Below are 25,460 nucleotides of genomic sequence, written 5' to 3' on the forward strand. Positions count from 1 at the left end.
CAATTTTTTTTTGTTTATTTTGTGGTTTTTAAAACTGGGTGTCACTGTATAGTCTTGTCTAGCCTGACACCAGAAGTCATATATAGACCAGGCTGCCCTCAAACTCATAGATTAAATTTTAATCCCAGCTTCCTAAGTGCTGGGATTAAAGGTGTATACCACCATTTCCAGCTCATAACAAATTTTTTTTTGCAAATTAAATGCAAGACTAGGAGCCATGACCCAGCTTTCATCTCAGGGATTCAAGCTTGATTCAACATACAGAAATACAATACAATACAATACAATACAATACAATACAATACAAATACAATACAACAAATAAACACATAGTTATCTCAGTAGATGCAGAAAAGGCCTTTAGCAAAGTTCTACATCCCTTCATGATGAAATCTTTGAAGAACTTTAAATAAATGGAACATACCTCAACATAATAAAAACCACACGTGACACACTAGTAGCCAGCTTTGTACTAAAAGGGGAAAAACCGAAAGTGTTTTTTCTCTAAAATGAGGAACAGCACAAGGATATCTGCTTTCTCTGCTTTTAATATACAATTTGAAGTTTATTTGTCTGTTTGTTTTTGTTTTTCTAGACAGGGTTTCTGTGTAGCCTTGGCTGTTCTGGACTTGCTTTGTAGACCAGGCTGTCCTCGAACTCACAGAAATCTGCCTTCCTCTGCCTCCAATTACAGGCCACAGCACTGGGGTGATTCTATTTTTCTTTACCATTTGTGTGTGTGTGTGTGTGTGTGTGTGTGTGTGTGTGTGTGTGACAATATATGCCTTCGCACATATAAATTTAAAACACAATAAGGAACATGCAATACAGACTATGTGTAATGCAAGCTTAGGCTCTTTCACACCCTAACCTAATGCATTCAAAAATTAGTTCCTGAATGATGTATCCTTGTATGGTGATATGTATGTATACACACATACACCTCAGGGTATGCATTCAAGTTGTAAGTTCATAAATACTGCCACCTGACGCGTAACCTCAACTTACATGTATGCTGTTGTTCTACATATTGCAGCACAAACATCTGCTGTGACAAAAATAGATAAGGATTGTGTTAAAAGGAAAGCCTCTATAAAGCACATGAACAATCCAGTTTGAGTTACAAAAGAAGTCATGTAATAAGTGAGAGAGTAATATAAAAAATATAAAGAAGAACTGGAGAGGTGGCTCAGCTTTAAGAACACCGGCTTCTTTTTCAGTGGACCTCAGTTCAATTCCTAGCACCGGTGTGGCAGCTCAGAACTCTTTGTAACTCAGGGGATCCAGTACCTTCTTCTGTCCTTTGTTGGAACCAGCCATGCATATGATACACACCCATACATAGAAAATTTAAAATCTTAATTGGAAATACATATATGTATCTGTATATACACAAGGAACTCTAAACTACCCAATAACAGTAAAGCAGCCCTAGTTTTTCTTTAATTTTTTTTTTAAGTTGGTAAAGGAGAATTGGGCGTGAAGCCCCAAAGATAAAATGCTTGCCCAAAGTTTAATCTCCATCATGGATAAATGTATTAACTAACCTAATTAAGTAAACTGAACAATACTAATTGAGTAGATGTTTTTGGTTGTTTGTTTTTGTTTTCAAGACTATTTCTCTCTGGAGCCTTGGCTGTCCCGGACTGGCTTTGTAGACCAGGCTGTCTTTGAACTCAGAGATCTGCCTGCCTCTGGGGAGTGTTGGCATTACAGGCGTGTGCCACGCCCAGCTGAGTAGATCTTTTTAAAAAAACAAAATAAAACATACAAATTGGTCAGTAGCTATATTAAAAGTATTTTTTAAAATGTTCTTCATCTCTATTACAGAATGCAAATAAAAACCACGATGAGCTCTCATCTCACACTTGTCAAATAAGAAATTTGAGAGACTGTAAAGATTAAAAGACTGAATGGTATCGAATGGTATCTGCATTGCTGACTTACCTGCACCAACCAGCCATTTCATATAGTGCCTGGGAGGAGAGTCCGGGAGAAACCTTATTATCAAAGACACTGGCTAGTAACATCACCAAGGTGGTATATCCTCACTTCATGAACTCTTGTCTATCTTCTCAGACCCCTAACATTCTTGAATTGAAGAAGTATGATATATAGCAATTTTCTTGAATGGCAGAATTGTCATTACTGTGTTCATAGAGCCTTTGCCTTTATCTAATATGTTAATGAAAAATACCCAGGCTGATAACCCAGGAGATAATGATAGAATGGTTGCTGGACAGGGTTTAAATATTACATTTACTGAGGAGTCAGTTAAGAAATGATTCACAGAGGAGATGTCTGGCTCTCCATTTGACTTGATCTGTGGTTCTAAATGGGATTGTTAGGACAGGATGTACAATTAGCCTGCACAGTTATCTCCTGTTTATGCTCAGATAGTGTGCCCTCCAAATATCAGCATGTACTGGAAAGCACATGAAGGACCAAGACAGCTTAATTTCTTAGTGGTGATCTTCCAAGTCTGAAGAGTTGAAAGTATATGACGTAGAGGCTGGAGAGATGGCTTAGGGGTGAAAAGCACTGGCTGCTCTTCCAGAGGACCTGGGTTCAATTCCCAGCACACATATGGTGGCTCACAACTGTCTGTAATTCCAGTTCCAGAGGGTCTGAAACCCTCACACCAATACACATAGACTAAAGTTTAAATAAAAATTATTTTTTAAAAGAGAAGTTGACTTAGATTTTCTTTCTGAGCCAGTATCGCTCCTGCGAACATGTTGAACATTCCTAAGACCCACAAGAAATGTGGCAAGCACTAACCCCACAAAGTGATAGAGTACAAGAAGGGCAAGGATTCTTTGTTTTCCCAGGGGAGGGGAAGCGGCGTTACGGCAGGAAACAGAGTGGCTATGGGGGGCAGACTAAGCCTATTTTCCACAAAAAAGACTACAACTACAAAGAAGACTGTGCTGAGACCTGAGTGTGTTGAGCCCAGCTGCAGGTCCAAGAGAACGCGGGCTCTTGAGAGACTCAAGCATTTTGAACTGGGTGGCGGTAAGAAGAGAAAGGGCCGCGCGATCCAGTTCTACAGTGATTTTGTTATGAAGACAATAAAATAAGATCATGAGCTTTTTAAAGAAGAGGAGGAAGAGCTGACTCATGGGCTGGAGAGATGGCTCAGAGGTTAAGAGCACTGGCTGCTCTTCCAGAGGTCCTGAGTTCAATTTTCAACAACCATAAGGTGGCTCACAACCATCTATAGTGTGATTTGGTGCCCTCTTCTGGCATGCAGGTATACATGTAGATAGAGTACTCATATACATAAAATAAATAAATAAATCTTTAAAAAAGAAGAGACGCTGAGTCAGATAAACCAAAAGTGAAAAAAAACTGGAAAAGAACTAACAAGGAGGATGGAGAGGTGGCTCAGTCATTAGGAACACTTGCTGTTCTTCCAAGAGAGCGTGGGTTTAGTTTCCAACACCCACATGGTGGCTCACAACCATCAGTAAATACATTCCCTAGTATTTAATGCCTCTCTGACCTCCAGAGGTAAAAGGCACACAGATGGTACATACTTACTCACAGACAAAACTCTCATATGTATAAAATCTAAATAAAATAAAAAAAATTTAAAAAGGATGAACAGGCAATAGTGATGAAAAGTGCTAAGTTGTAAAGGAGCAGGACAGCATCTTCCTGCTGTGAAGATGGCTGCTGAGTAGGGGACCCTGGATGATGGTAATAAATGTTGGGGGTGACCAGCTAGAGACGGTCAAGATAATGAGAAAGAGGCTGAGGATACAGAGGACAGCTCTTGAGCACAGAGTGGGTTTAGAACTTATACCTCATTATTCTGGAGGCATTCATTCCTCTTCCCTAGTGCTATTTGTTCTCCTTGTCCTTGTCCTTCTCACATTCATAAATTCTGTTGCTCTGAGCTTAGCTCCTTGTTTATTCTCTTGAACACTTCCAGTAAATAGTTAAAGTCTTATTCTGTAATTTTTGTTTTTATTTTTGATGCATTGTTCTTCTCTAACAATAAAGTGAATTTTAAAAATTAACTGATAATCTTTTTTTCATTCAGGAAAAAGTTTTTTTTCCAATCATTTCAGTAGTTGCTTTCTCAACTGCAAAGACAATCTCATTTAATTGTAGCTCCAAAATGCAGCTCTGAGTTAGAGGCTTTATGCTTTACGGCCTGATCAGCACGATTGTTAACAATGGATTTTTGTGACTAAGCTGGTATTTCAATGCATCTTCCAGAAACATAACTTTGTTTTCCAAAATTGATACTATATTTTCATGCCTGCTATCTAGAACCTATTTTCTTAAGTCCTTATTAAATCAAGACCTTAAGGGGAAAACAAATGAAAGATGAAAAATAATGTAGAGCAAAGAGAACCACTGGCATGTACTGTTGGTTTGAATGTTCAGCTGGATCAGCTATTTTGGAAAGCATTGTTTAGGTGTTAGAGAGATGGCTTAGCAGTAAGAGTACTGACTTCCAGAGGGCCTGGTTTGATTCCAACTATTCACATGGTGGTTCACAACTGCCTGTTAAAAAAAAGAAGACAAACAAGACACTTTTTATTTTTTAAAAGAGGAAAAATTAGGTTCCTCAAGGAACTAATTAAAATAAAATAAACCCTTTGAAAACTAAATATTGAGGCAAGTCTGTCAATAGAGTACCTAGCTAGCGTCTTACTTTTCTTCTGCTATGACAAAGCACTGTGACCAAGGCAACTTAAAACAGAAAGCATTTACTTGAAGGCCCACAGTTTATAGTGTTAGGGTCCGTGACCATCATGGTGAGGGACATGGCAGCAGATAGGCAGACATGGCACTGCAGTGGTAGCTGAAATCTCATATCAGATCCACAAGCAGGGTGAGAGAGAGAGAGAGAGCGAGCTTGCAAGCGTTAACTGGGAATGGCGTGGGCTTTTGAAACCTCAAAGTTCCCTCCACCCCCTCTGACACCCACTCCAACAAGGCCACATCTCCTAGTTCTTTCCAAACAGTTTCACTCACTAGGGACCAAGTATTCAAATATATGAGCTAATAAGAGCCAGTCTCATTCAAACCACCCTGGCTAGCCAAATGGAGCTCTGATTGGATTTTCAGCACTGTATAAAACAGGTCTAGAACTCAGGAGACAAGAAGATCAGAAAGGATTTTAAGGTCATCCTCCGTTACATAAGTAAGTGTGAGGTCAGGGCTACATAAAAAAAGAAAAAGAAAAAAAGTAGCATTGCCATTTGTAAGATTGGGGGTTTAACCCAGTTTGGTGATAGAACAGTTGCCTAGCATAAAAAGCATAAGGTCTTTTTATTTCACAGTTTTATTCATATATCAAAACACATTGTACCCTAGAAATGCATACAATGTTAAAAGTCTGGTCCATGATCATGTGTTAGAATTTTATTATCTCTATATTCTCTTGTCTGGAGCAGCTTTGCTTTCTCAGTGTTTATGTCCATGACACTTTAGAAAACCAACAACCAGGCCAGATGGTGGTGCCATACACCTTTAATTCTAATACTTAGCAGTAGAGGTAGGCAGATCTTCGTGTTCAAGACCAGCCTGGCCTACAAAATGAGCTTTATTACAGCCAAGGCTACACACAGAGACTCTCTCTTGAAAAACCAAGACGGGGAGGGGGGGAATCACCAGTTATTTAAAAAGAACATTCATCTATTCATGCTTGTCTAATGCTTCATTAGGATTAGATTCATGCAGGAATGTCATCCAGTCAGGTTACACAAGCTTCATCTTTTTTTTTACCATTGTTATGAAGTTAGCCTTGATGATTTGAATAAGGTGATGACTACTTGTTTTCAGCGTAGCTAACTTAAGAAAAACTTTTAAACATTTTAAAATTTATTTGGTTGAACACGCAGGCCACAATACCATATGTGGAGGTCAGAGTTCAATTTGGGAAGGTTGATTCTGGCTTTTTCCACCATGCTGGTTCTAGAGATAAAATTCAGACCATTTGGCTGGGGAGCAAACTCCTGTATCCACACAGCCTTACCAGTGCTTTTAATCTCTTCCTAATTGACACATATTTGTGAGAATTTTCTTGTAAGGTCCTATCCTCATTTTAAATTATCCTTATCAAAATTTGGCCCATTGAGCTGGCGATGTCGCCCAGGAGCAGAATGGCTTGCTTAGTATGTTCAAGGCTCTGTGTTTTAGAGCAAGAATCAGTGAAAGGTAGATAATAGCTAAATAGGTAGACGGGCAGACACACGCACACATACATACATAGACAGATACGTAGACACAAAGAAACGTAGACACATAGATATATAGAATAGTAACTTTGCCCACTGATTTTTAGTGCTCATTGATGACTTATAGCTTTAAGTATATTATTACTTGGGTTGCTCAGTAATACTTTTCCACTTTAAAAAACTTTTTTCCTTTGGTTAATTTTTTTTTTTTCACTTTATCACACAAACCGAATAGATTGCTACTTTAAGTAATGTGGTATAATTTTTTAAAATATTTTTAAATTTAATTTTTCTTTTACATATATGGATGTTGCCTGCATTGTCTGTGTACCACCTGAGTGCTGTGCCCATCGAGGGCACAATACCTGGCATTAATGACAGTTGTTAACTGCCATGTAGGTGCTGGTAATCTCACCTGGATCCTGTTAGCTGCTAAACCATCTTTCAGTCCCATAATCTGTTAATATCCTTATATATGCTGGTGCTAAAGTTATACCGTTGGGGCCAGGGGAGTTCCTTCATGTTGGTTTCTATGTCTTTTTGCTATATAGTATATATGTCATTCTGGTGAAAACAGCCTCTTTAGCCTTATATTCCTGTGTGGCTTATCTTTTACATTCCTCTTACAAGCCCTTTTATTTAGCATTTCTGTAGAATGCATATTTCTTGTCAGTGGGGAATGTTATTAAAGGAAGTTGCTGATACTTGCATATACTGTTTTTAGGTAATATGTGCATGTATTTCACATATCTTAAAACTGTTGGCTTACTTGATACCTCTGCTTTTAATACTAGTTCTTCTAGTTTTCTCTGTTTGTAACTTCTGTTTTTGTTATTCCTGTTTTTGCTAATGAGAACCCTGACTCTGTTGTTACAAACAAAAATGAAAATCCCAACTGTTCTATCTTACCAATAAAGACTCAGGAGCCAGATGTTGACATGAAAACCTAGCTCAGAGAAGCAGAGAAAACACCCAGCTGACCTTCCTCCTCATCTCAGGTCTGGATGGAAAAAACCCCAAAGGGCTCACCAGCTCAACTGACAGCCCAGGAGGAAAATGCCAAAAAACTAAAGGCCAAAGGCTTGCTAGCTCACAGCCCAAATAGCCAGGGAGCTGAGGAGCTGAAGCCTAAGCTAGAGCCAGAGCTTGAGCTAAAAGCCCTTTCTTCTTCATGCTGTCTTAAATACCCTCAACTCAAAGCCCCTCCTATTCTTTAATCCCTGTTGGGTGATTTCTTGACCTTGACCTAGGGTTAACTTTGTTAAATCCTTCATACAGAAAGCTCTTGGATTAAAGATGTGTTCTAGGGCAGCATGAACCACACCATAATCACCTGTTTACAATACGAAGTTCTTGGATTAAAGGTGTGTGATTGGGCTCAACCACACCAAACAAGAAACAGGGTTTTATAGTTCACAGTTTTGGGGTTGACAATGGGATCAAATATCCTGCAACATGACTCCAATTATCCTCAATATTGTTCCTTAATTTATTATTTGTTTTTTTGAGCTTACAACTAATCTTTTGTACACACTGACCATGTGTCAGGTAAAGAAACAGAAACTTTCTTTACCTCATTGGTTGCCCAGCACCTCAAGACACACCCACACCACTGTTTTCTCTAAGCAGATAACATCTCAACATATTTGTCAACTCCTGTCGAGTACCTCCCTACCTTTCCAAATTGAATTATTAAGGAAGGAAGGGGAGGAGAGAGAATTCATAACTCCACTGAACGTATCACGAGTAAGTGGGGATGTGGCTTGGGGTTAGAGGGCTTGAAAAGGGAGCTTTTAATATGTAATTTGCATATTATATAGCACAGCAGTTAGAAGTGACCTGGTAGTTTTTACTACATTTAGAGAAATAAGCAATTTTTACCATACTCTATGTATAGAACATTTCTTTTTCTTGGAAAAGAAATTTTATTTTATTTTATTTCATTTCATTATTATTTCATTATTATTTCATCTCATTTCATTTTGAGACTGGATCTTACTATGTAGTCTTGACTGATTTGGAGCTCACCATGAAGACCAAGCTGGGATAGAACCCAAAGAGATCTCTCTACCTCTGGAGTGCTGGGATTGGACATATGCACCAACACACTCAACTCAAACATTTCACATACGTGTAATTGTTGCAGTATTTTGATTCTGGCGTCTTTCATTTGGGGTAATGATTCTAGAGTTTAATCATGTGGATGTTGTTTCCTTTTGGGACAGATAGTATTTTATTCAGTTGGTAGACATCTGGATTGTTTCTGATTAGGACTATTACACATGCATGCGATGTTTCTGTGACCTTTTGTATAAACTTTTTTCTGACTTCTCTTCCTCCTTTCCAAACCAATTCATATCTTTAAAAAATTCTATCCTGTCATCATATGTGTGTTGGGGAGGGAGCGCACAGGAGGATGTCTACAGAGGAAGTATTGGATGGTAGATTCCCTGGAATTGATAGAGGTGCTGGGAACCAAACTCTCATCCTCTGCAAGAACAGTAAGCACTCCTAATTGCTGCTCCTCTTTCTAGCCACTGTCAGAAAGAGGACAAAGAGGCTAGTTAACGTTAGACTTTAGTAAGATAAGAATGCTTCCTAATGGGCAGCTTAATTCAAGGAGCGCTGCCAATAGCCTTGGAGGAAAAAGGAATTTTGTACTTCCCTCTAGATTCTCTGATTCCTAGCTTAGAGTGAGGAGGACTCTGCCTCCCTGTTGCTATGAAAATACATTTCATTTGTTTAAGATTAGAAACATTGACCATGCTGGAGGCACTATTTCAGAGTAACAAGGATATCTCTTGGGGATTATTGTAGAGAAGAAGAAATAGACACTTTTTAACAATTTAGTTAGCTTGTATAATATGTCAGAAGATAAGTGCTTCTGGAAAGTAAAGAGAACAGGCCTGGTATCATAGGGAAATGGGGAAACGAATAAGAAGTTTTTGCTGTGTATTGCTGAAGAAGAAGGCATCATAGATAAAAGGAACAATTAGTTAACACATTGCACCTACTACCTTCGGAAGGTTTTGAGTGGAGGGGTGAAGTTACATAATTTAAAGAGGTCACTAGTGGGATAAAGATGAGAGGGAGGAAGGCAGAGAGAACATTGAAATGATCTGTATAAGAGAAACAATGCATCAGTGGCAATTACTATATAATGTTTAAGTAAAATACCTCCTTTATCAGCAAGAAGTGGCACATTTTCTGCTATGTTCATACCTTAGTAATCTTTTTTGTTTTGTTTTGTTTTGTTTTGTTTTGTTTTTCAACACAGGGTTTCTCTTGTGTAGCCTTGGCTGCTCTGGACTCTCTTTATAGACCAGGGTACACAGAGATCTGCCTGCCTCTGCCTCCCTGAGTGCTGGGATTAAAGGCGTGCACCACCATGCCCATGCCCAGCTTCATATCATTGTCTTAACAAGGACATTTTAGTTATTACTGCTTGGCCTGAAATTGCGCCAGGTTCTCTACCTTGTTTACACTGAATGAAACAAAAGTGGTCTTTTCCTGACCCTAAAGAAACTAGCCAAGTGCTCAAATAGGGACCAGACCTCTGGGATTAGAAATCCAGAGGTGCTTAAGGATTCCACAGCAGAGTGTTCTGTCCACACTGTGTTGCTTCATAATTTAATGGTGTTTCAGGGACTGCATGGGGTGCCTGAGGCCCTGCTGCCACTGTCCATCAAAGTGGCCACAGTGAGGCATGTAAGATGAAGTGCCGGGCCTCTCTGACTGGCTAGATTTTCGTAGTTAGTAGCAGAGCATCCGCTCAGAGAACTTTAGGTTAGTTGCAGTTGATTTAGTATTCCTGACTGTCCACACATCACGTACTTTCTTCTCAATCCTCTTCTCATCCTGGGGAAGTGGCTAAAGCCTATTGAAAAGGAAAAGTTAGCCAGTTCCTTGTTTTGGATCTCAGCTGATCATGGCATCTGTACCAAAGCATCTGACCTTTCTTCTTTCTCTGGTAGCTGTTACAGATTAGCCAAGTGAGATTATGTGTACCTTTGTTACAAGGCATGTGGCCTAGAAACATGATCTTTAGTGTTCTATATTTTATTTTAAAGTTTAAAGAAGCAAGTGTAGTTCAAATCAGTTATTGGTCCTGTAATTTTCATGGGATTTTCACTTTTAGATAATAGTGAGCTTACATAAGATAATTTGATTTACATGTAACATATAAACATTATTGTCTCTATTTTAATTCTTATAGCAAATCATACTCATCAATTCATTCAGCAAACGTTTGAGAGCCTACCTTATATTGTTTTAGGCCTTTACCAACATGCAGTAAACAAAGCAAACATAAAAGTCACTGTCTTTCAAGCTCAGTCTAATGGGAAAACAGACAACAAAATGGATGTGTGAAATAGTGTTGTATGATGGTAAGTACTGTGGAGAAACTGTAGTAGGAGAGGAGGATAGAGTTTGGGAGGGTACAATTTTAAATGAAATGCTTAGGGCAGTGGTTCTGTACCTGTAGCTTACAACTCCTTTGGGTCAAACGACCCCTTCACGGGGTCGCCTAAGACCATCAGAAAACATTATGATTCATAGCAGTTATGAAATTTAAAATTACAATTGTGAAGTAACAAATAATTTTGTTAACTGTTTAAATAGTCGCAGCACTGGGAATGTTGAAAACCACTGGCTTAGGGAGAAATTCATTAAGAATGTATTGAGCAAAGATCTGAAGGAGGTAAGGTACTGAGCTTAGGTACTCTCTGGGGAAAACACTGTAAGTAAAGACAATGTCAATTGCAGCAGCCTTGAAGCAGTGATACTGTTTTTCGGATTCATTGTGTGATTTAACAATTCCCTCCTTGTTATGGCTGAGTAATCTTCTGTTGGATAGAATGGTTTGTGTGCTGTGGTTTATCATTCAGGTATTAGTGGTTGAATTTTTGTTTTGGGTTTGTGTTGTTTGTTTGTTTAGTTTACTTTTTCTATCATAAATAAATAGCATTGTTAAGTTCTCTTATTTCATTCGTTCTGATAATAAGTAAATAATTTAGAACATTGATACTTAATGAGAATATTGGTTTAGTCAGGGTTACTGTTGTTTTACATTTCTTTTCTGTTCAGTTCAACTGTACTTCTTTTTCTGATTTTTTGTTTGAGAGTCTATTTTATTTTCTTTGTTGACCTAACTTTTTGTTTGTGTGTGCCCGTGCATGTTTGTGTTATGTGGAGGTCAGAGGAGGACAACTTCCAAAGAGTCAGTTCTTTCCTTTCACTGTGAAACCTAGGGGTTGAACTCAGGTTATCCTGTCAAGCATTGCAGCAAGCACTTTCACCCACTGAGACACCTTGTCAGCTCTCTTATTTTTTGTAGTATGTTGCATTAATTTATGGTACAATAAAATTGTACTTTGTCATAGTTTACCTTCATACCATGTCATATTTAATATAAGAGCTTTGAAACAGCATACCTTTGTTTCTTCTCTCCAGTTTCAATGCTATAAATTCTAAGATAGTCGACAATTCTTTTAAAAATGTCCTTTTAGATGGATCAGAGTTTTAGGGAATGACAAACCAATGGCTGGCTCACCTTGAGATTCCATGGGAGAGAGCCAGCCCCTGTCACTGTTGATAATCCTCTGCTGTGCTTTCAGACAAGAATCCAGCATAACTGTCTACTGAGAGGCTTCATGCAGCAGCTGAATGGAAACAGATGCAGAGACTCACAGCCAAACAATAGGCGGAGCTCTGGGAGTTTTATAGAAGAGTGGGAGGAAGGATTGAGGGAACCATAGGGGTCAAGGACATGACCAGAAGTTCTACAGAGTGAACTAATCTGGGCCCATGGTGGTTCACAGAGACGGAACCACCAACGAAAGAGTGAGCACCGGCTGGACCTACACCCCCGACACATAGGCAACAGATGTGCAGCTTGCTCACATGTGGGTCCCTAACAGTGGGAGCAGGGGCTGTCTCTGACCCTGTTGCCTACCTCTGGCTCCCTTTCCCCTGACTGGGCTGCATTGTCAGGCCACAGGGGGAGAGGGTGCACTTAGTCCCACTGTAACTTGAGGTGCCAGGATGGGTTGGTACCTCTTGGGGACCTCCTCTTCTCTGAGGAGAAGGGGGTGTGGGAGAGGTTCATGAGGGTGGAACTGGGAGGAGAGGAGGGAGAGGGCTGAGAGTAGGCTATAAAGTGATTTAATAAATAAATAAGGAAAAAAGAAAAATAAAGTCCTTTTAAAGTAGTCTGACAGGAGCATGAGATTTATATTTATGCACGTTTCTAATGGCTTCTTTTTGTAGTCGTCCAGATTTGTACCTACTGTAACTTTCCTTTGGTCTAAGAGGCTACATTTAAGTTATTGTATGGGTTTAGCTTTAACTTATTTTTGAGAAAGAGTCTCCTCACACAAATTTGTTTTATGTGTCTATAATGCCACATGTGGACAGGTTTTTTCAGAGGCCTGAAGAAGGCATTGGATTTCACTTGGAGTTGAAGTTACAGACAGTTATAAGCCACCTGATATAGGTGTGGGAACTGAACTCAGGACCTTTAGGACAGCAAAGTGCTTTTAACCATTTTCCCATCTTGCCATCCTAAGAAAGGGCCTTGTGATGTAGCCCGGGTTGCCTGTTACCTGTGATCCTCCTACTTCTGCCTGGTGGAAATATTTTAGGTGTCAGAGCAAAAGCTCAGTCCACAAAAGCAAAAACAAGAAATAGGAATCCACGAACTGAAAAGCTCCTGCACAGCAAAGGAAGTAGTCAACCATGCTGAGCTTTTTTACTGTGTCTGTCGTTTGTGCAGTGAAAGGCAGAGTTGGCATATGAGGAAAAGGGGATTGACTAAGAATAATTAATATGTGAATTAGGTTTTTAAAGAGACATCCAGCCACATTTAAACATAGCAAATATTTTTTTTTCTCCATATCGTTATCATTCTCTGGGATCTTGTGTCATTCAGATCTCCGTTCAGATCTACTCTCAGGAGTCAAACCTTCTCTAGGTGCAACTGCCCCCGCTCCCAGCACAGTCTCTTTTCTTTTCTCTCTGTCCTCCTCAACAATTTTTCTTCTCTCTTTCTCCCTTCCCCCTCCTTCCTTCTCTCCTTTTGTAGTTAGACAAACTCATTTAATAAGTAATGCCAACAGCCTGCACAGAAGGATCTGGGAAGGGGTTGGGAAGGAGTGTGGATGGCAAGCCGGCCAGCAGAGTTCTTAATGCCTTTGTGTTTGGTTTTCCTTTCCAGTGCTTTAAATAAAAGATAGGCTGGCTTTAAAATACATTTGTAAATTCTCTTTAGTAACAAATATTACGTAAAATGGCTTTTCATCGTGATTTAAATTTCTCTGACCGTAGGAGAAACAAGCTCATTGTTAACCTGTAAGGAAATTTAGTTTTATTGAAACAACTCCAAAATGAGGATGTTAAGTAATTCATCCGTTAACTATTTGTAAAAATAAAAGTTTAACAGACTGTGTTGATGAGCTTTATTTTTTAATAACAAAACACTGAATTTGTGAGGTATCTTTTTGTGTGTTTGCTTTGTTTATTTGTGCTGACGCTCAAACTCGGGGCCTCGCATGTGCTTGAAGAGTGCCTTGTACCAGCCGATAAAGCAGTGTTTTGACACATGCTAATTTCCAAATTGAGTTTACAATTTAGAACAAGATTGTTGCCCCTGTTCTTGGGTTTCTTTGGGAAGCAAACTTAATTAACACTGGAGAAATTCAAGTCAAGACAGAAGTCAGGGCACTGGCAAAAGGCATCCTAAGGTAGACCACATTGAATTATGAAGTCTTAATGGTTCACATAGCAGTTGCTGAGCAGTGAAGCTTAAAGCATTGTTTTGTTCAACCCAGGGAAGCATGCTACTACCATTCAAAGCCCTTGACACACTTACAACTGACATCTTTTTTTTTTTTTTTTTTTTTGCAGTTGTCGGACAAGTAACCGCAAAAGCTTGATTGTAACCTCTAGCACATCACCTACACTACCACGGCCACACTCCCCACTCCATGGCCACACAGGTAAGTGCTTGCAGATTTTTAAAAGCTTAATAAAACATGTCCATAGACACCAGCTTTTTTTTTTTCCTACTTGTTACATTGTAGGTTCAGCATTATCTGACGAGTGAGTATTATTAGGCTAAAGTATTGAAAGGTACCTGTCGGAGCCAAGGAACACCGCAGAGTCACACTATGTGACCGACCTAGAGTAAGAGATTTACTGGGAGAGGAGGGAGGGCTAAGGACCATGTTGGGAGTGTGGGTGTAAGAGAGGGATAGAGACATACACACAGACTGAGAGACGGAACAAGCAAGACAGAAAGGGAAGGAGAGAGAGAAAAAGAGAGAACATTGATGTCCAGAGGGAACTTCATTTTTTTAAATTACAGTTTATTCACTTTGTATCCCCCCGTAGCTCCCTCCCACATCCCCTCCCAATCCCACCCTCCCTCCTTCTTCCCCACCTGTACCCCTCCCCAGTCCACTGAAAAGGGAGGTCCTCCTCCCCTTCCTTCTGATCCTAGTCTATCAGGTCTCATCAGGAATGGCTGCATTGTCTTCCTCTGTGGCCTGGTAAGGCTGCTCCCCCTCTCAGAGCCGGCCACTGAGTTCCTGTCAGAGACAGCCCCTGTCCCCATTACTGTGGAACCCCCTTGGACACTGAACTGCCATGGGCTACCTCTGTGCAGGGGTTCCAGGCAGAGTGCACTTTTAAGGAGTGCTCTTGTTGCTAGCAACTCCTGGGGGCAGTGGGTGATAACATAAGCTGCTGCCGCTGAGTTGCCGGAAGGGAACCTGGCGGAGCAGGTTTGGAGCACCAAATTCACAGCACACGTGGAGTTCCTGGCCTTTCTTGCTCTCTGGGACAATGTGTACAGTGGCTTTTGACTCCTTGTTATGTACATTACTTCTAGTCTTGCACATCTCTAAAGTCCCTGTGTCTTCTGACCCATAGCCTCTGTTCTGATGTTTTCTACCACATATGGCTTCATCTTGGGTCATCTTCATATGATGACCATCCAATAACATTGTGTTCTATTGTTGTGTGACACATTTTTTTTCTGGAAAGACACAACACATCTATCTACTCACTCCAAATAGGGATCCCATGACAGACCAAAATACAGGTATCTCCAAAGTCCACTTGGTGAGCCAATGAGTTGTATTGTGGTTACTTACAGGAGTAGCAATGGCTCAAAGACAGCTGCTTCACCCAAGTCCATCCCAGCACAGGTGACAAAGGCTGGGAACCTGGAGCACACTGGAGAGCCTGCAGGCAGCTCAGTAGGATGGAGGGTATCCCTTCCAGGTCACCTAGTTGGTTTAAACCTCTTGAAGCAGCTCTGCTGGGTTTTGTTTCTTTTAGGCAGCTGGTATGGTCGCATAATTGTCTTTATGGCTCAGCGAGGTTGAGAGTCATTTTTTTTTTCTTCAATGCAGTTTATTCAGGAACCTTGAACAATCATCTGACCCTGGGGAAAGCCAGCCCACAGCTTAAATAGCCTCTGGGTAGCCAACCCCAGCATGCCACGTGGGCAATGCAGATAGGTCCACATACATGGAAGCAAGCCAGATCCTCAGCCTTAGCCAAATGTGGAATTGTTTGTGACAGAGAGCACTCACCATCGGGAAGGTGGCAGGCAGAAACCAGCTCCATCTTTAAGGCGCGGCATTACGCAGCTCTCTACAGTTCCCCCTTTTTGTTTTAGACGCATCAGGCAAGAGTAGAGGTCTGATCTCTGATATTAGAAATAAATTGGGACTTTGTACCGATGTTCATTTAGGTGTCATCCACCCAAAGAGCATCAGACCCGTCCGATACCTTTTTCTCAGAGGCATCAACCCGCATGCAATCAGACATGCTCTTCTCTGGGTTCAAAGCGGCTGACCCTGAGTGCAGTGCTTAGCCTTGCATCCTGAGCGTAACATTTTAGCTTTTTATGGTAGCCAACCATGCTTGGGGAGACTGTCCTGCTTCAATGGCTGTAAAGGCCTGAATGGTCATGGCTGCATTCTGCTGTTGTGAGACTCTAATCTTGCATATATATCACAGGCAAACCAAGGAGACCAACACCAGAAGGCCTGCTAACGCTCCCATGCCCGCCCATTCCTTCAGATGATTCATGGCTGCAGCAATCCATGTTGATAATCCTGTGGCTAGTCCTGCGTCCACTACTTGATTTTTTGCCCAATGCTGGAATGCTAGTAAATTTACTAGCTGGTTACTCGCATGCCTCGCTGGGTGCCTGTGCCCGTTGATGCCCCTCACACTATGACTCTCTTCAGACAGAAAAGGGATCTTGGAATTACAGCCACCATTGTTACTGCCATCTCATTGGCGGCTGTTGGAGCTACCACCGCGGCATTAGCCAGGAGTCATACTGTGCAGACTGCTCAGACCCTGAATAACCTTTTAGCCAATGTAGCTCATGCCTTAGATGTACAAAAAGGAATTAATGCTCAACTAAAAGGAGGCTTGATGGTGTTCAATCAGAGGATTGACCTCGTGCAGGAGCAAATTGATACCCTATGGCAAATCGCTCAACTTGGCTGTCAATGAAAGTATGCTGGACTTTGAGTCACTAGCATACAACATGAGAATTTTCCCTGTGCTGCAAATCTGTCTAAACAATTGTCTAGCTATATTTTAGGTAATTGGACTGGAGAATTCGATACTACGATGGAGCAGCTGAGAGTCATTTTTTATAGCTTGGCTTTGTTTGAGGGACTTTCAGCTTTTATTGTTTCCACTAGCAGGGAGGACCCTAGTGGATCTGGTCAGTTTTAGGGACTTCCTGGAGCTATTTTGAGTTGTTTACCTTCCTTAAAGAATTTCTCTTCAGGATGGAATATTTTGATCCTGGAGGAAAGCGTTACACAACACCTACCATGCCCAAGAATAAGTTCTCACAGAGGCTTTTTATACCTTATAAGACTCCTGTTAATTTTTTTCTTTTGAGAATCAAAGGAAACAAAAACATGAGGGATGTTTGCTTAATAGTGACATTGATTTTACATTTTAGAACTTAAGCCCTCATGACTGTGTAGTCAGTCTCAACTCCATGTAGAATATGAACTTTTATAGTGAAGCTGGTCTATTTGCTTCTGATTGAGGGAGATATATATTTATAATGAGGTTTGCACTACTTCCTAGGAGGACAGAAGACCTTATTTGACTTAGCCAGGTATTTTGTTCTAGGCTTGTATCACGGGAGTCAGACCCAGCTTTGCTGAAAGAACTGTGGAAATATGCTCTTTACAGCAGAGCCTCTTCACATAGGGTTAATGGTCTTGGAGCAGGCTTGGAATGAGAAGTCATTAAATGATTGCTTCCTGGATTTCCTAATCCCAGGATGGTATTATCCTAAGCCTGGCCCTTTGTTTGTCTTTTAATAATAAAAAGGGACATTTAAATAGTGAAATAAGTGGATCAGACTTTGTGTGTGTGTGTGTGTGTGTGTGTGTGTGTGTGTGTTTGTGTATTTGTAGGGGGGTATTCAGACTCTTAGACTTTTCCAGTCTTGTGGGTCTGTCTTTTTGCTGGCAGTCTACTGAGTCTTTGATTAGATACCAATATCCTGAGAGGGATTCTGATTAAATGTCATCTTTGGTTAAGGAGCTTTTCTGAAAAACTGTCACTTTAGAAGACAGGTTTCCATGGAATTAAAGGTATGTTTGACCTTTGATCTCATTTTTCTTACCTAGTTCCCTGTTATTGATGGTGGGTGGTGGTGGTGGTGGTGGTGGTTGTGTGTGTGTGTGTTTATGTTTTAATAGGTTCTGGCTTCGATTGAGTAACACTCCTACCCTAGAACTTTGTAAAATTTCAGCATGTGTCTGACCTGGATTTTCATTACGTAGAAATAAATTTGGCTCATCTAGACCCTGTACGTAGAGCTGTAATGTGAGTACTGGGCAGTAATTACTACTGATTAAACCTGTCTGAGATGATTGTGTCTTGATTATCTCTAGATTTCTGACAGAATTTGAACTAAATCTTCCTGAATGGAGTGGCTCATTGAGAGCGCTGCGTGGTCTTGTCTACCTGTGTGGGGCATATACAGTTCAATTTAGTATTTTTTTTTCTTATATGAGTATGGGTGCTCATGGAAGCCAGAGTTGTTGGATTCCTCCTGTAGCTGGAGTTACAGGTGCCCCACCACCCCAGAGCGTTCTGAACTGAACTCTGGTCTTGGAAGAACAGTATGAGCTCTTAACTGCTGAGCCATCTCTCCAGCCCATAGTATTAAATATTTTATAAACAGGTACAGTTTTAGTAAGATTGGTTCAGTAAGCACTTAGCTTTTCTGAAAATGGACCTTTCTTAGTTCTGTTTTATTTTGGGTTATTTGATTGTGTGTGTGTGAGAGAGAGAGAAGGAGAGAGGGGGGGCACACATGCACACACACGCTGGGCTTAGTTTCAGGGCCTTCTGCATACATAGTCTATTAAGTAATCCTTATATTTTAGATTAGTTTTAGGCTAGAAGCAAAACTCAACAAAGTATATATTCTCAGCTCCCACATATGTAAAGGCTTTCTCTATTGTCAGTGTTCCCTCCCATTTGTTACACTGCTACATCATTACTACCCAGACAGTTGTTTTGTGTTCGAGTTTACTGCTGATGACACATTAGACATGTTTACGATGGTATATGGCCATCGCATACCCCACTGAGCGTTCCCACTGCTTTGCCTATGTTGTTGATTTTCTTCAAACGTTAAACCAGCTTGCATTCCTCAGATAAGTCCCACTTAAGTGCTTTTTAAGTAAGCATTGCTAGATTCACTTGTTAATGTATTGGTAATTTTTCATCTCTTTAATGAAAGTTAATAGTCTGTGGTTTTTATTTTTGTGTTTGTCTGATTTGAGTATTAAGATAAAGTCTGCCTCTAGAATAAGCTGGGATGTATTCATTCCACTTCTCTCTTCTGGAAAAGCTTGTGAAGAATGGGTGTAATTTTTTTATTTAAATGTCTAGTTGAAGTTACCAAATGAACCTGTCTGGAACTGGTGCTTTCTGTCTTGGAATTATTGGTTTCATTTTTTCGGTAGATTTAGACCTGTTCATATTACCTATTTTTATATGAACAGTTTTGTCAAATTATGTCATTTACAAAATTAGTCTATTTTAACTACATTGAGATTTGTGGGCATAGAATTATTCATAATGTTTTTTATTAATGCTTTTATTTCCTGAGATCTTTAGTGCTAATCAGCACTTAATTTCTGACATTAGTAATTTGTGTATTGCTGTGCCCTCCTGTGCTTTTTCTCGTGTTCTTCCTTAATCTTACTTTGATAAGAGGGTAATTGGTTTGTCTTTTCAAATAACCAACTTTAGGTCATACTGTTTTTTCTCTATTTTTATTTTGGGTTTTTTGTTTGTTTGTTTCTTTGTTTTGTGGGGAGGGTGGAGAGTTTGAGACAGGGTCACTCTGTGTAGCCTACGTTGTTCTGGACTCACTTTGTAGACCAGGCTGCCCTCGAACTCACAGAGATCCTCCCTAAGTGCTGGTATTAAAGAGGTGTGCCACCATGCCCAGTTTATTTTATTATATATCTAGATTTTATTTTCTTCTGCCTTAATAATTAATAAATTAGTTTGCTTTTACCCTAGTTTTGAAAAGTGTAAACTTAGAATTAATTTAGATTATCTGTTCTATTATATGCATTGATGCTCTCAAGTATTGACTTCACCACATCTCACAGGTTTTGATAAATTGTGTTTTTGTTTTTATTTTATTAAGAATATTTTCAAATGTTTTTAAAGGTATAATAATATCTGTATACTTTTCCAGCTATCTTTCTTTTACCGATTTCTAACTTAATACACTTTTTTTTTCCTAAGCAGATAGGAAATGATTTCTGTTCTTTTAAGCTTTTGTGGCCAAGAATGTGGCCTGTTTTGATGAAATTTTCATATGAACATGAAAAAGTATGTAGATGTAATAGATTGTAGTGTTCATTATATTCGTATGATTTACTATGATAAGCTCAACTAAATCCTCAGTAGTTTTCTGCCTCCTGGATCTGTTATTTCTGTTGAAAGGACATTAAAATTTCCAACTATTATGGAAATTCTTCTAACACTTCTGATTCTATTCATTTTTACCTTATGTGTTTTGGTGCTCTGTTGTTTGGCGAATACACTTTAAGGCTTGGCACACTGAAGCTGGAGGGGATGGCTGGTTGGTTTAGCCGAGGACCCAGATTTGGTTGCTAGCTGTTCACACTCTAGTTCTTGGGGATCTGACATTCTCTTCTGGCATCATCGACCACCAGACCACCATATGGAACACATACATGCAGGCTGGCAGGTAAAAACGCTCATACATATAAAATAAGAATAAATCTTTATTAAATAAAAAAAAGCACTGAGAATTCCGCCACATGCTTTATATAGAATTTAGCTTCTTACCTATGTAATTTCTTATGAACTGCTTTTTAAACATTTCAAAGATAGATTTACTAGTATCAAAAAGTATTTCTCTTGATAGGATGAGGAGGGAACTATTCTATAGTTGTATAATTGAATCTGAGTCTTTGGATGGTCTATGCTGCTGGGCTTTATATTAGCACATCTTAGGTTTATTCCACCAGATTATGTGGGCAGGAGGTTCTGAGTCGCAGTTGGGTATTTCTTTTCTAACAGAGGAAGTACCAGTATAGTAGTTTCCTCAGCGGGCAAGCTTTCTTAAGTTCAGAAGACCCTGACTATTTCATAATGGTCCTTTCCTTTTCCTAATGAATTCAGATGAAGTTTTTCTTAAATATTCACTGTGAGAATCTGGTAGCTGTCATGTGGACAAAGTTTACAAATGCTTAAGAGAGAGATGGCTAGTGGTTCAGAGTGCTGGCTGCTCCTGCAGAAGACCTGGGTTTGGTTCTCAGCACCCACATAGCAGCTCACAAAATTTGTAACTAATTCCAGCAAATCCAGTGCCCTCTCTGGCTTCCTCAGGTCCCAGGAACACACATGATACATAGACATAATAGGCATAGCATTCATGCCTATTAAATAAAAAACACATTATCCTGTTGTTCTTAACTCTTACAATCCATAGTCTATATTGAGCCTTGGACAAGCCGACCATCGTAGTTTGGGTCTTCGGTCTCTTCCTGCTTCCTCCTCTGATTTCTATGGAGGTTTTTGCTTCTGAAGTTCTAGTCTATAAATTCAGATTTTTTTATTTTTAATTTTTATTTTTTGCATCTGCTTCTTTGTCTCCACTTTGGGGAGCAGTGTTTATCCTAGAACTTCAACTTCTCTGGCAATTTAAGATTGTCTTATTTTGTGAAAACATGTAGCACTTGACTTACTCTGTTCTCTTCAGCGCCACCCTTTGTTACTGGTCATTTCAGTATACTCAAAATTTTGAGCTTCCCAGCTTTACACCCTCAGGTTTTTTCCCTACTTTTAACATTTCAGTGAGCTACCTTCCTCCTGTGCCCTAAACTTATTTGTTTTTTTACTTTGGCTCCATAGTTTCAGTTTCCTTCTTTGTGCCTATCTTCCTGAAACTCCACCTCTGATCCCAGTGCTTCGGGGTCCTGTGGGCCTTTTAGCATGATGTCTTCTGTGCAGTTATAAAAGCAATTGAGTATGTTTGTCTTGCTTACACTTATACCTGTGTTCATTTTCCTGGAAGGAGAGTTCATGAAATTTTCCAAAGGTTGTTTCTTAATCTAAAAAGTGTTGAGGCTTGAATCACAAAATTGAAGGTTTACATGCTTAAATTTCTTTTTAGAATAATATAGAAAAATGGATTTAATAGGATTGCAAATAGAAATCTAGAAAATTAAAACCACATTATCCTAAAAGTAAGCATTTACCATATTAGTGGGAAGATAGAAGAAAAGTTTTCTGGTTCTTGAAGAGATGGGTTATACTATTGAGGAGTCATTATGTTCAATCTATGAGGAGAGGACTGGAGTTCAGATCCACGGTTAATGATTAGTAAAGGCTGGTAATTCCAGTTCCAAAGGATCTAGTGCCCCCTTGTGGCCTCTGCAGATTTATGCACATACACACATAAAATACCTTTTTAAGAACTGGCACTTCTTTTCAGCTTGCCACCTTTTGCCATAATGTATAATTATTTGATTTAAAATATTAAAAGTTACCAAAAGGAGGACCATAGCTAGCAATTGGAAAAAGAGGTCATTGCTATTATCAAAGTATAAGAGGTTATTAGAAATGGAGAAATACTTGAATGGCTAAAGCACCTAGTGTGCAGTGTCTTCATATTTCATGCTTGGGTAGTTAACGGGTAAGGATGCCATCAATTGAGACAAGGAACTCTAATGGGAAGAATATATTTAGGATTCTTCTTTCCGGTCCACATAGACCTTTGACTTATGACAGCACTTTCTTGTTTTTTTTTGTCTGAAAGACCCTATGCATCAGGGTATCAAAGGAGATGCTGAGATTCATAGCTAAACTTTGAGCAGAGTGCAGGGAACCTTATGGAAGAGGAGGGGAAAGACCTGGAGGGGACAGGAGCTCTTCAAGGAGAGCAACAGAGCCAAAAAACCTGGGCCGAGGAGGGTTCCAGCAAAGACTGATTCTCCAACCAAGAACCATGCATGGAGAGGACCTAGACCCCCTGCTCAGATGCAGCCGATAGTGCTGTTTTCAAGTGAGTTCTCTAGTAAGGGGAGCAGGAACTGTCTCTGACATGAACTCAGTGGCCTGCTCTTTGATCACCTCTCCCTGCAGGGCATGCAGCCCTGCCAGGACACAGAGGAAGATGATACAACCAGTCCTGAGGAGACCTGATAGGCTAGAGTCAGATAGTAAGGGAGGAGGACCTCCCCTATCAATGGGCTAGGGGAGGGACATAGGGGGAGAAGAGGGAGGGTGGGTAAGACTGGGAAGAGACAAGGGGGGGGTCTACAGCTGGGATACAAAATGAATAAATTATAATAAATAATAAATTGATTAATTTTAAAAAGACAAAAGTTTCTTATAAAGCAGCAATCAAAAAGATTGTTTTCATTAAGTGGTACTGGGACATTTGAATATTCGTATTAAGAAATATTAAAACTCAGGGCTGAAGAGGTGGTTTGGTGGATAAAGTACTTGTCAAGCAAGTATCTGGATCCTCAAAAGCCACATAAAAGACCGGCAGTCATCTCAGCCTGCCCGTAATCTCTGCACTCCCAGCATTCTTGCAGAGAACCTGGCATCTTGAAGAGCTCAATTATCGAGTGCAAGAGACATTCCTTCAGTAAGTCAAGTGGAAAACAATTAAGGAAGGCATCCACACCTACTTTGGGCCTACATATATGATCATGAGGCCAAGAGAAAGGGACCAAGAGGGTGTATGGCTGAAATGACTGGATTATATAGTAATCAGAAGCTGGGGGAATAGAAGCTTAGACCCTGGGGTAGAGAAGTTTAGGGTAAGAGCCAGGGGGAGAGGTGCTACAGGGAGCCACAGGTGCTGACTGAGGCTTGTCCCAACTTTCTTTGGGATCTGACAAGTAACAGATTGATAATTTGACTACTTGAAAATTAAGAATTTTTAGTTATTAAAAGATACTCCAAAGGCAGTGAAATAGAAGATAATTATGGCACACATGACAAAGGGCTCTAGATTCAGAACACTTATAAATAAATAGATAGTATAATATAAAAAATAGTTAAAATTCATAAATGAAAAAATTAATTTCATTAGAAATTGTGAAATTAAAAAATAATGTCACAAGATGATTCTTTTCTGTGACTGCCAGTAATGGTTTACTGAATGGTCCTCAGCCTCAGTGTGTGTGTGTGTGTGTGAGAGAGAGAGAGAGAGAGAGAGAGAGAGAGAGAGAGAGGTCCTTAAAAGGGGAAATATAAATTGGTGGCTTTTTTTTTCTTTCACATAATGTTGAAAAATGGACAAAGTAGAACACAAAAGGCCACTTCCCTTTCCTTGTCTAGGATGGGCATTCTGTAGGACCAGAAAGGAGCCTAGAGGTTGCCAGAGGTAGAGAGGATTAAAGAACAACTACTGTAGCAGCCACGTGGAGTTGTTGAAGAGTGATTTTACGAGATAATTTGAATGTACTTCTCTTTCTCTTTGTGAGTCAGGGTCTCTGTAGTCCCGGCTTCCTGGAACTTGCTCTGTGGATGCCTACTTCGTAAAGCTGAAGTGAGAATGTATTTAAATCAGGGTAATGTTGACTTTTAGTGAAGAAAGGGGATAGATGGGGGATGACTGTGCAGATGGCCTTGGGAAGCAGCGTTGTTGCTCTTGCTGCTTTCCGCATGGGTGCTTGCCGCATGTCCAGACTGCAAGGGAAGCAGTTGATTCAAGGTGCGCTGACTGTTCCTGTTTGTGTGCGATTGCTTTTTCCTTATAACTTCTTATAATTACTTGTCTTTGAACCTTCTTTTCCACCTATTAAATTGCATGCTAAAGTCCAAAAAGCCTGTTTCCCTCACTGGATTTTCTTTTTTCTTTAAAACATGAACATTCTAACAGGTTAATCTTCCCCAAGGTAAGTCTAACTTAAATTATTGATGGTTTTAATTTTGTTGTAAACATCAAAATATTGACAACCTTTTAGACTTCTTAAGGTAAAATATGTAAATGAAAATAGAGAACTGCAATGAAAGTAGGTATCTGCAATATACTGAAATCAATTCCTGGAACAGGAATGCTTGTTTTATTAAAGTGATGACTTGTGGTGAACCCTAAGTTAGTTTCAGGCTCTGGACTGGTCTGCCAAGAGACGATGTGGTTACAGAGTTGTGCCTTTGAGCTAGTCTGACCTCCAGGAAAGAGAATGAGCCTCAAGACTGACTTTAACTCTGTAATGAAATCCCACTTTCAAACAAGCAAACAAACAAACTCTGGACACAAAAGCTCAGTAGAGCATCCTAATTTCTAAACACATTTATGTGCTGATATATACTTCCTTATTTCACAGAGCAGGCATTGCAGCTTTGATTTCCCTCACAGACCTTACCCTTCCCTAGTATATCTTTAAAATACAACTGGAATAAATTGATTGCTTTTTTTGAGTTGTTCTAATGAACTATTAAACCGTTAAGGGAAACTATGGGAACTCACAAATTTGTAAAACACAGTCTAAAGGACCTACCCAGAGGTTGGGATTGTTTTAGAAGCATGGAAGTCTTGTTGAAGAGTTTACTCAACATGCCTTATGCTTTTTCTCAGAGCTGAATTATAGTACCTCCAGTTTACAGTAGGGTCAGAATAGCTTTGGGAAGACTATTGGAACATGGATCATCAAAGGGAATGTTTATAATCTCCTAGACTACCAGGCTGTA

General features: G+C 39.8%; 1 protein-coding gene across 11 annotated transcripts in view; it reads left to right on the plus strand.

Annotated features, from left to right (window-relative positions):
* Mast2 (microtubule associated serine/threonine kinase 2) overlaps positions 1-25,460 on the plus strand; it is a 157,752-nt gene that overhangs the window by 93,281 nt on the left and 39,011 nt on the right. For all 11 annotated transcript variants that reach the window (XM_060379797.1, XM_060379799.1, XM_060379788.1 and 8 more), the window contains one exon: positions 14,103-14,194. In XM_060379797.1, the coding sequence (XP_060235780.1) occupies positions 14,103-14,194 (92 nt within the window). The remainder of the gene's footprint in view (positions 1-14,102; positions 14,195-25,460) is intronic.

Source organism: Meriones unguiculatus, chromosome 3 (assembly GCF_030254825.1).
Source record: "Meriones unguiculatus strain TT.TT164.6M chromosome 3, Bangor_MerUng_6.1, whole genome shotgun sequence".
Taxonomy (NCBI): Eukaryota; Metazoa; Chordata; class Mammalia; order Rodentia; family Muridae; genus Meriones; species Meriones unguiculatus.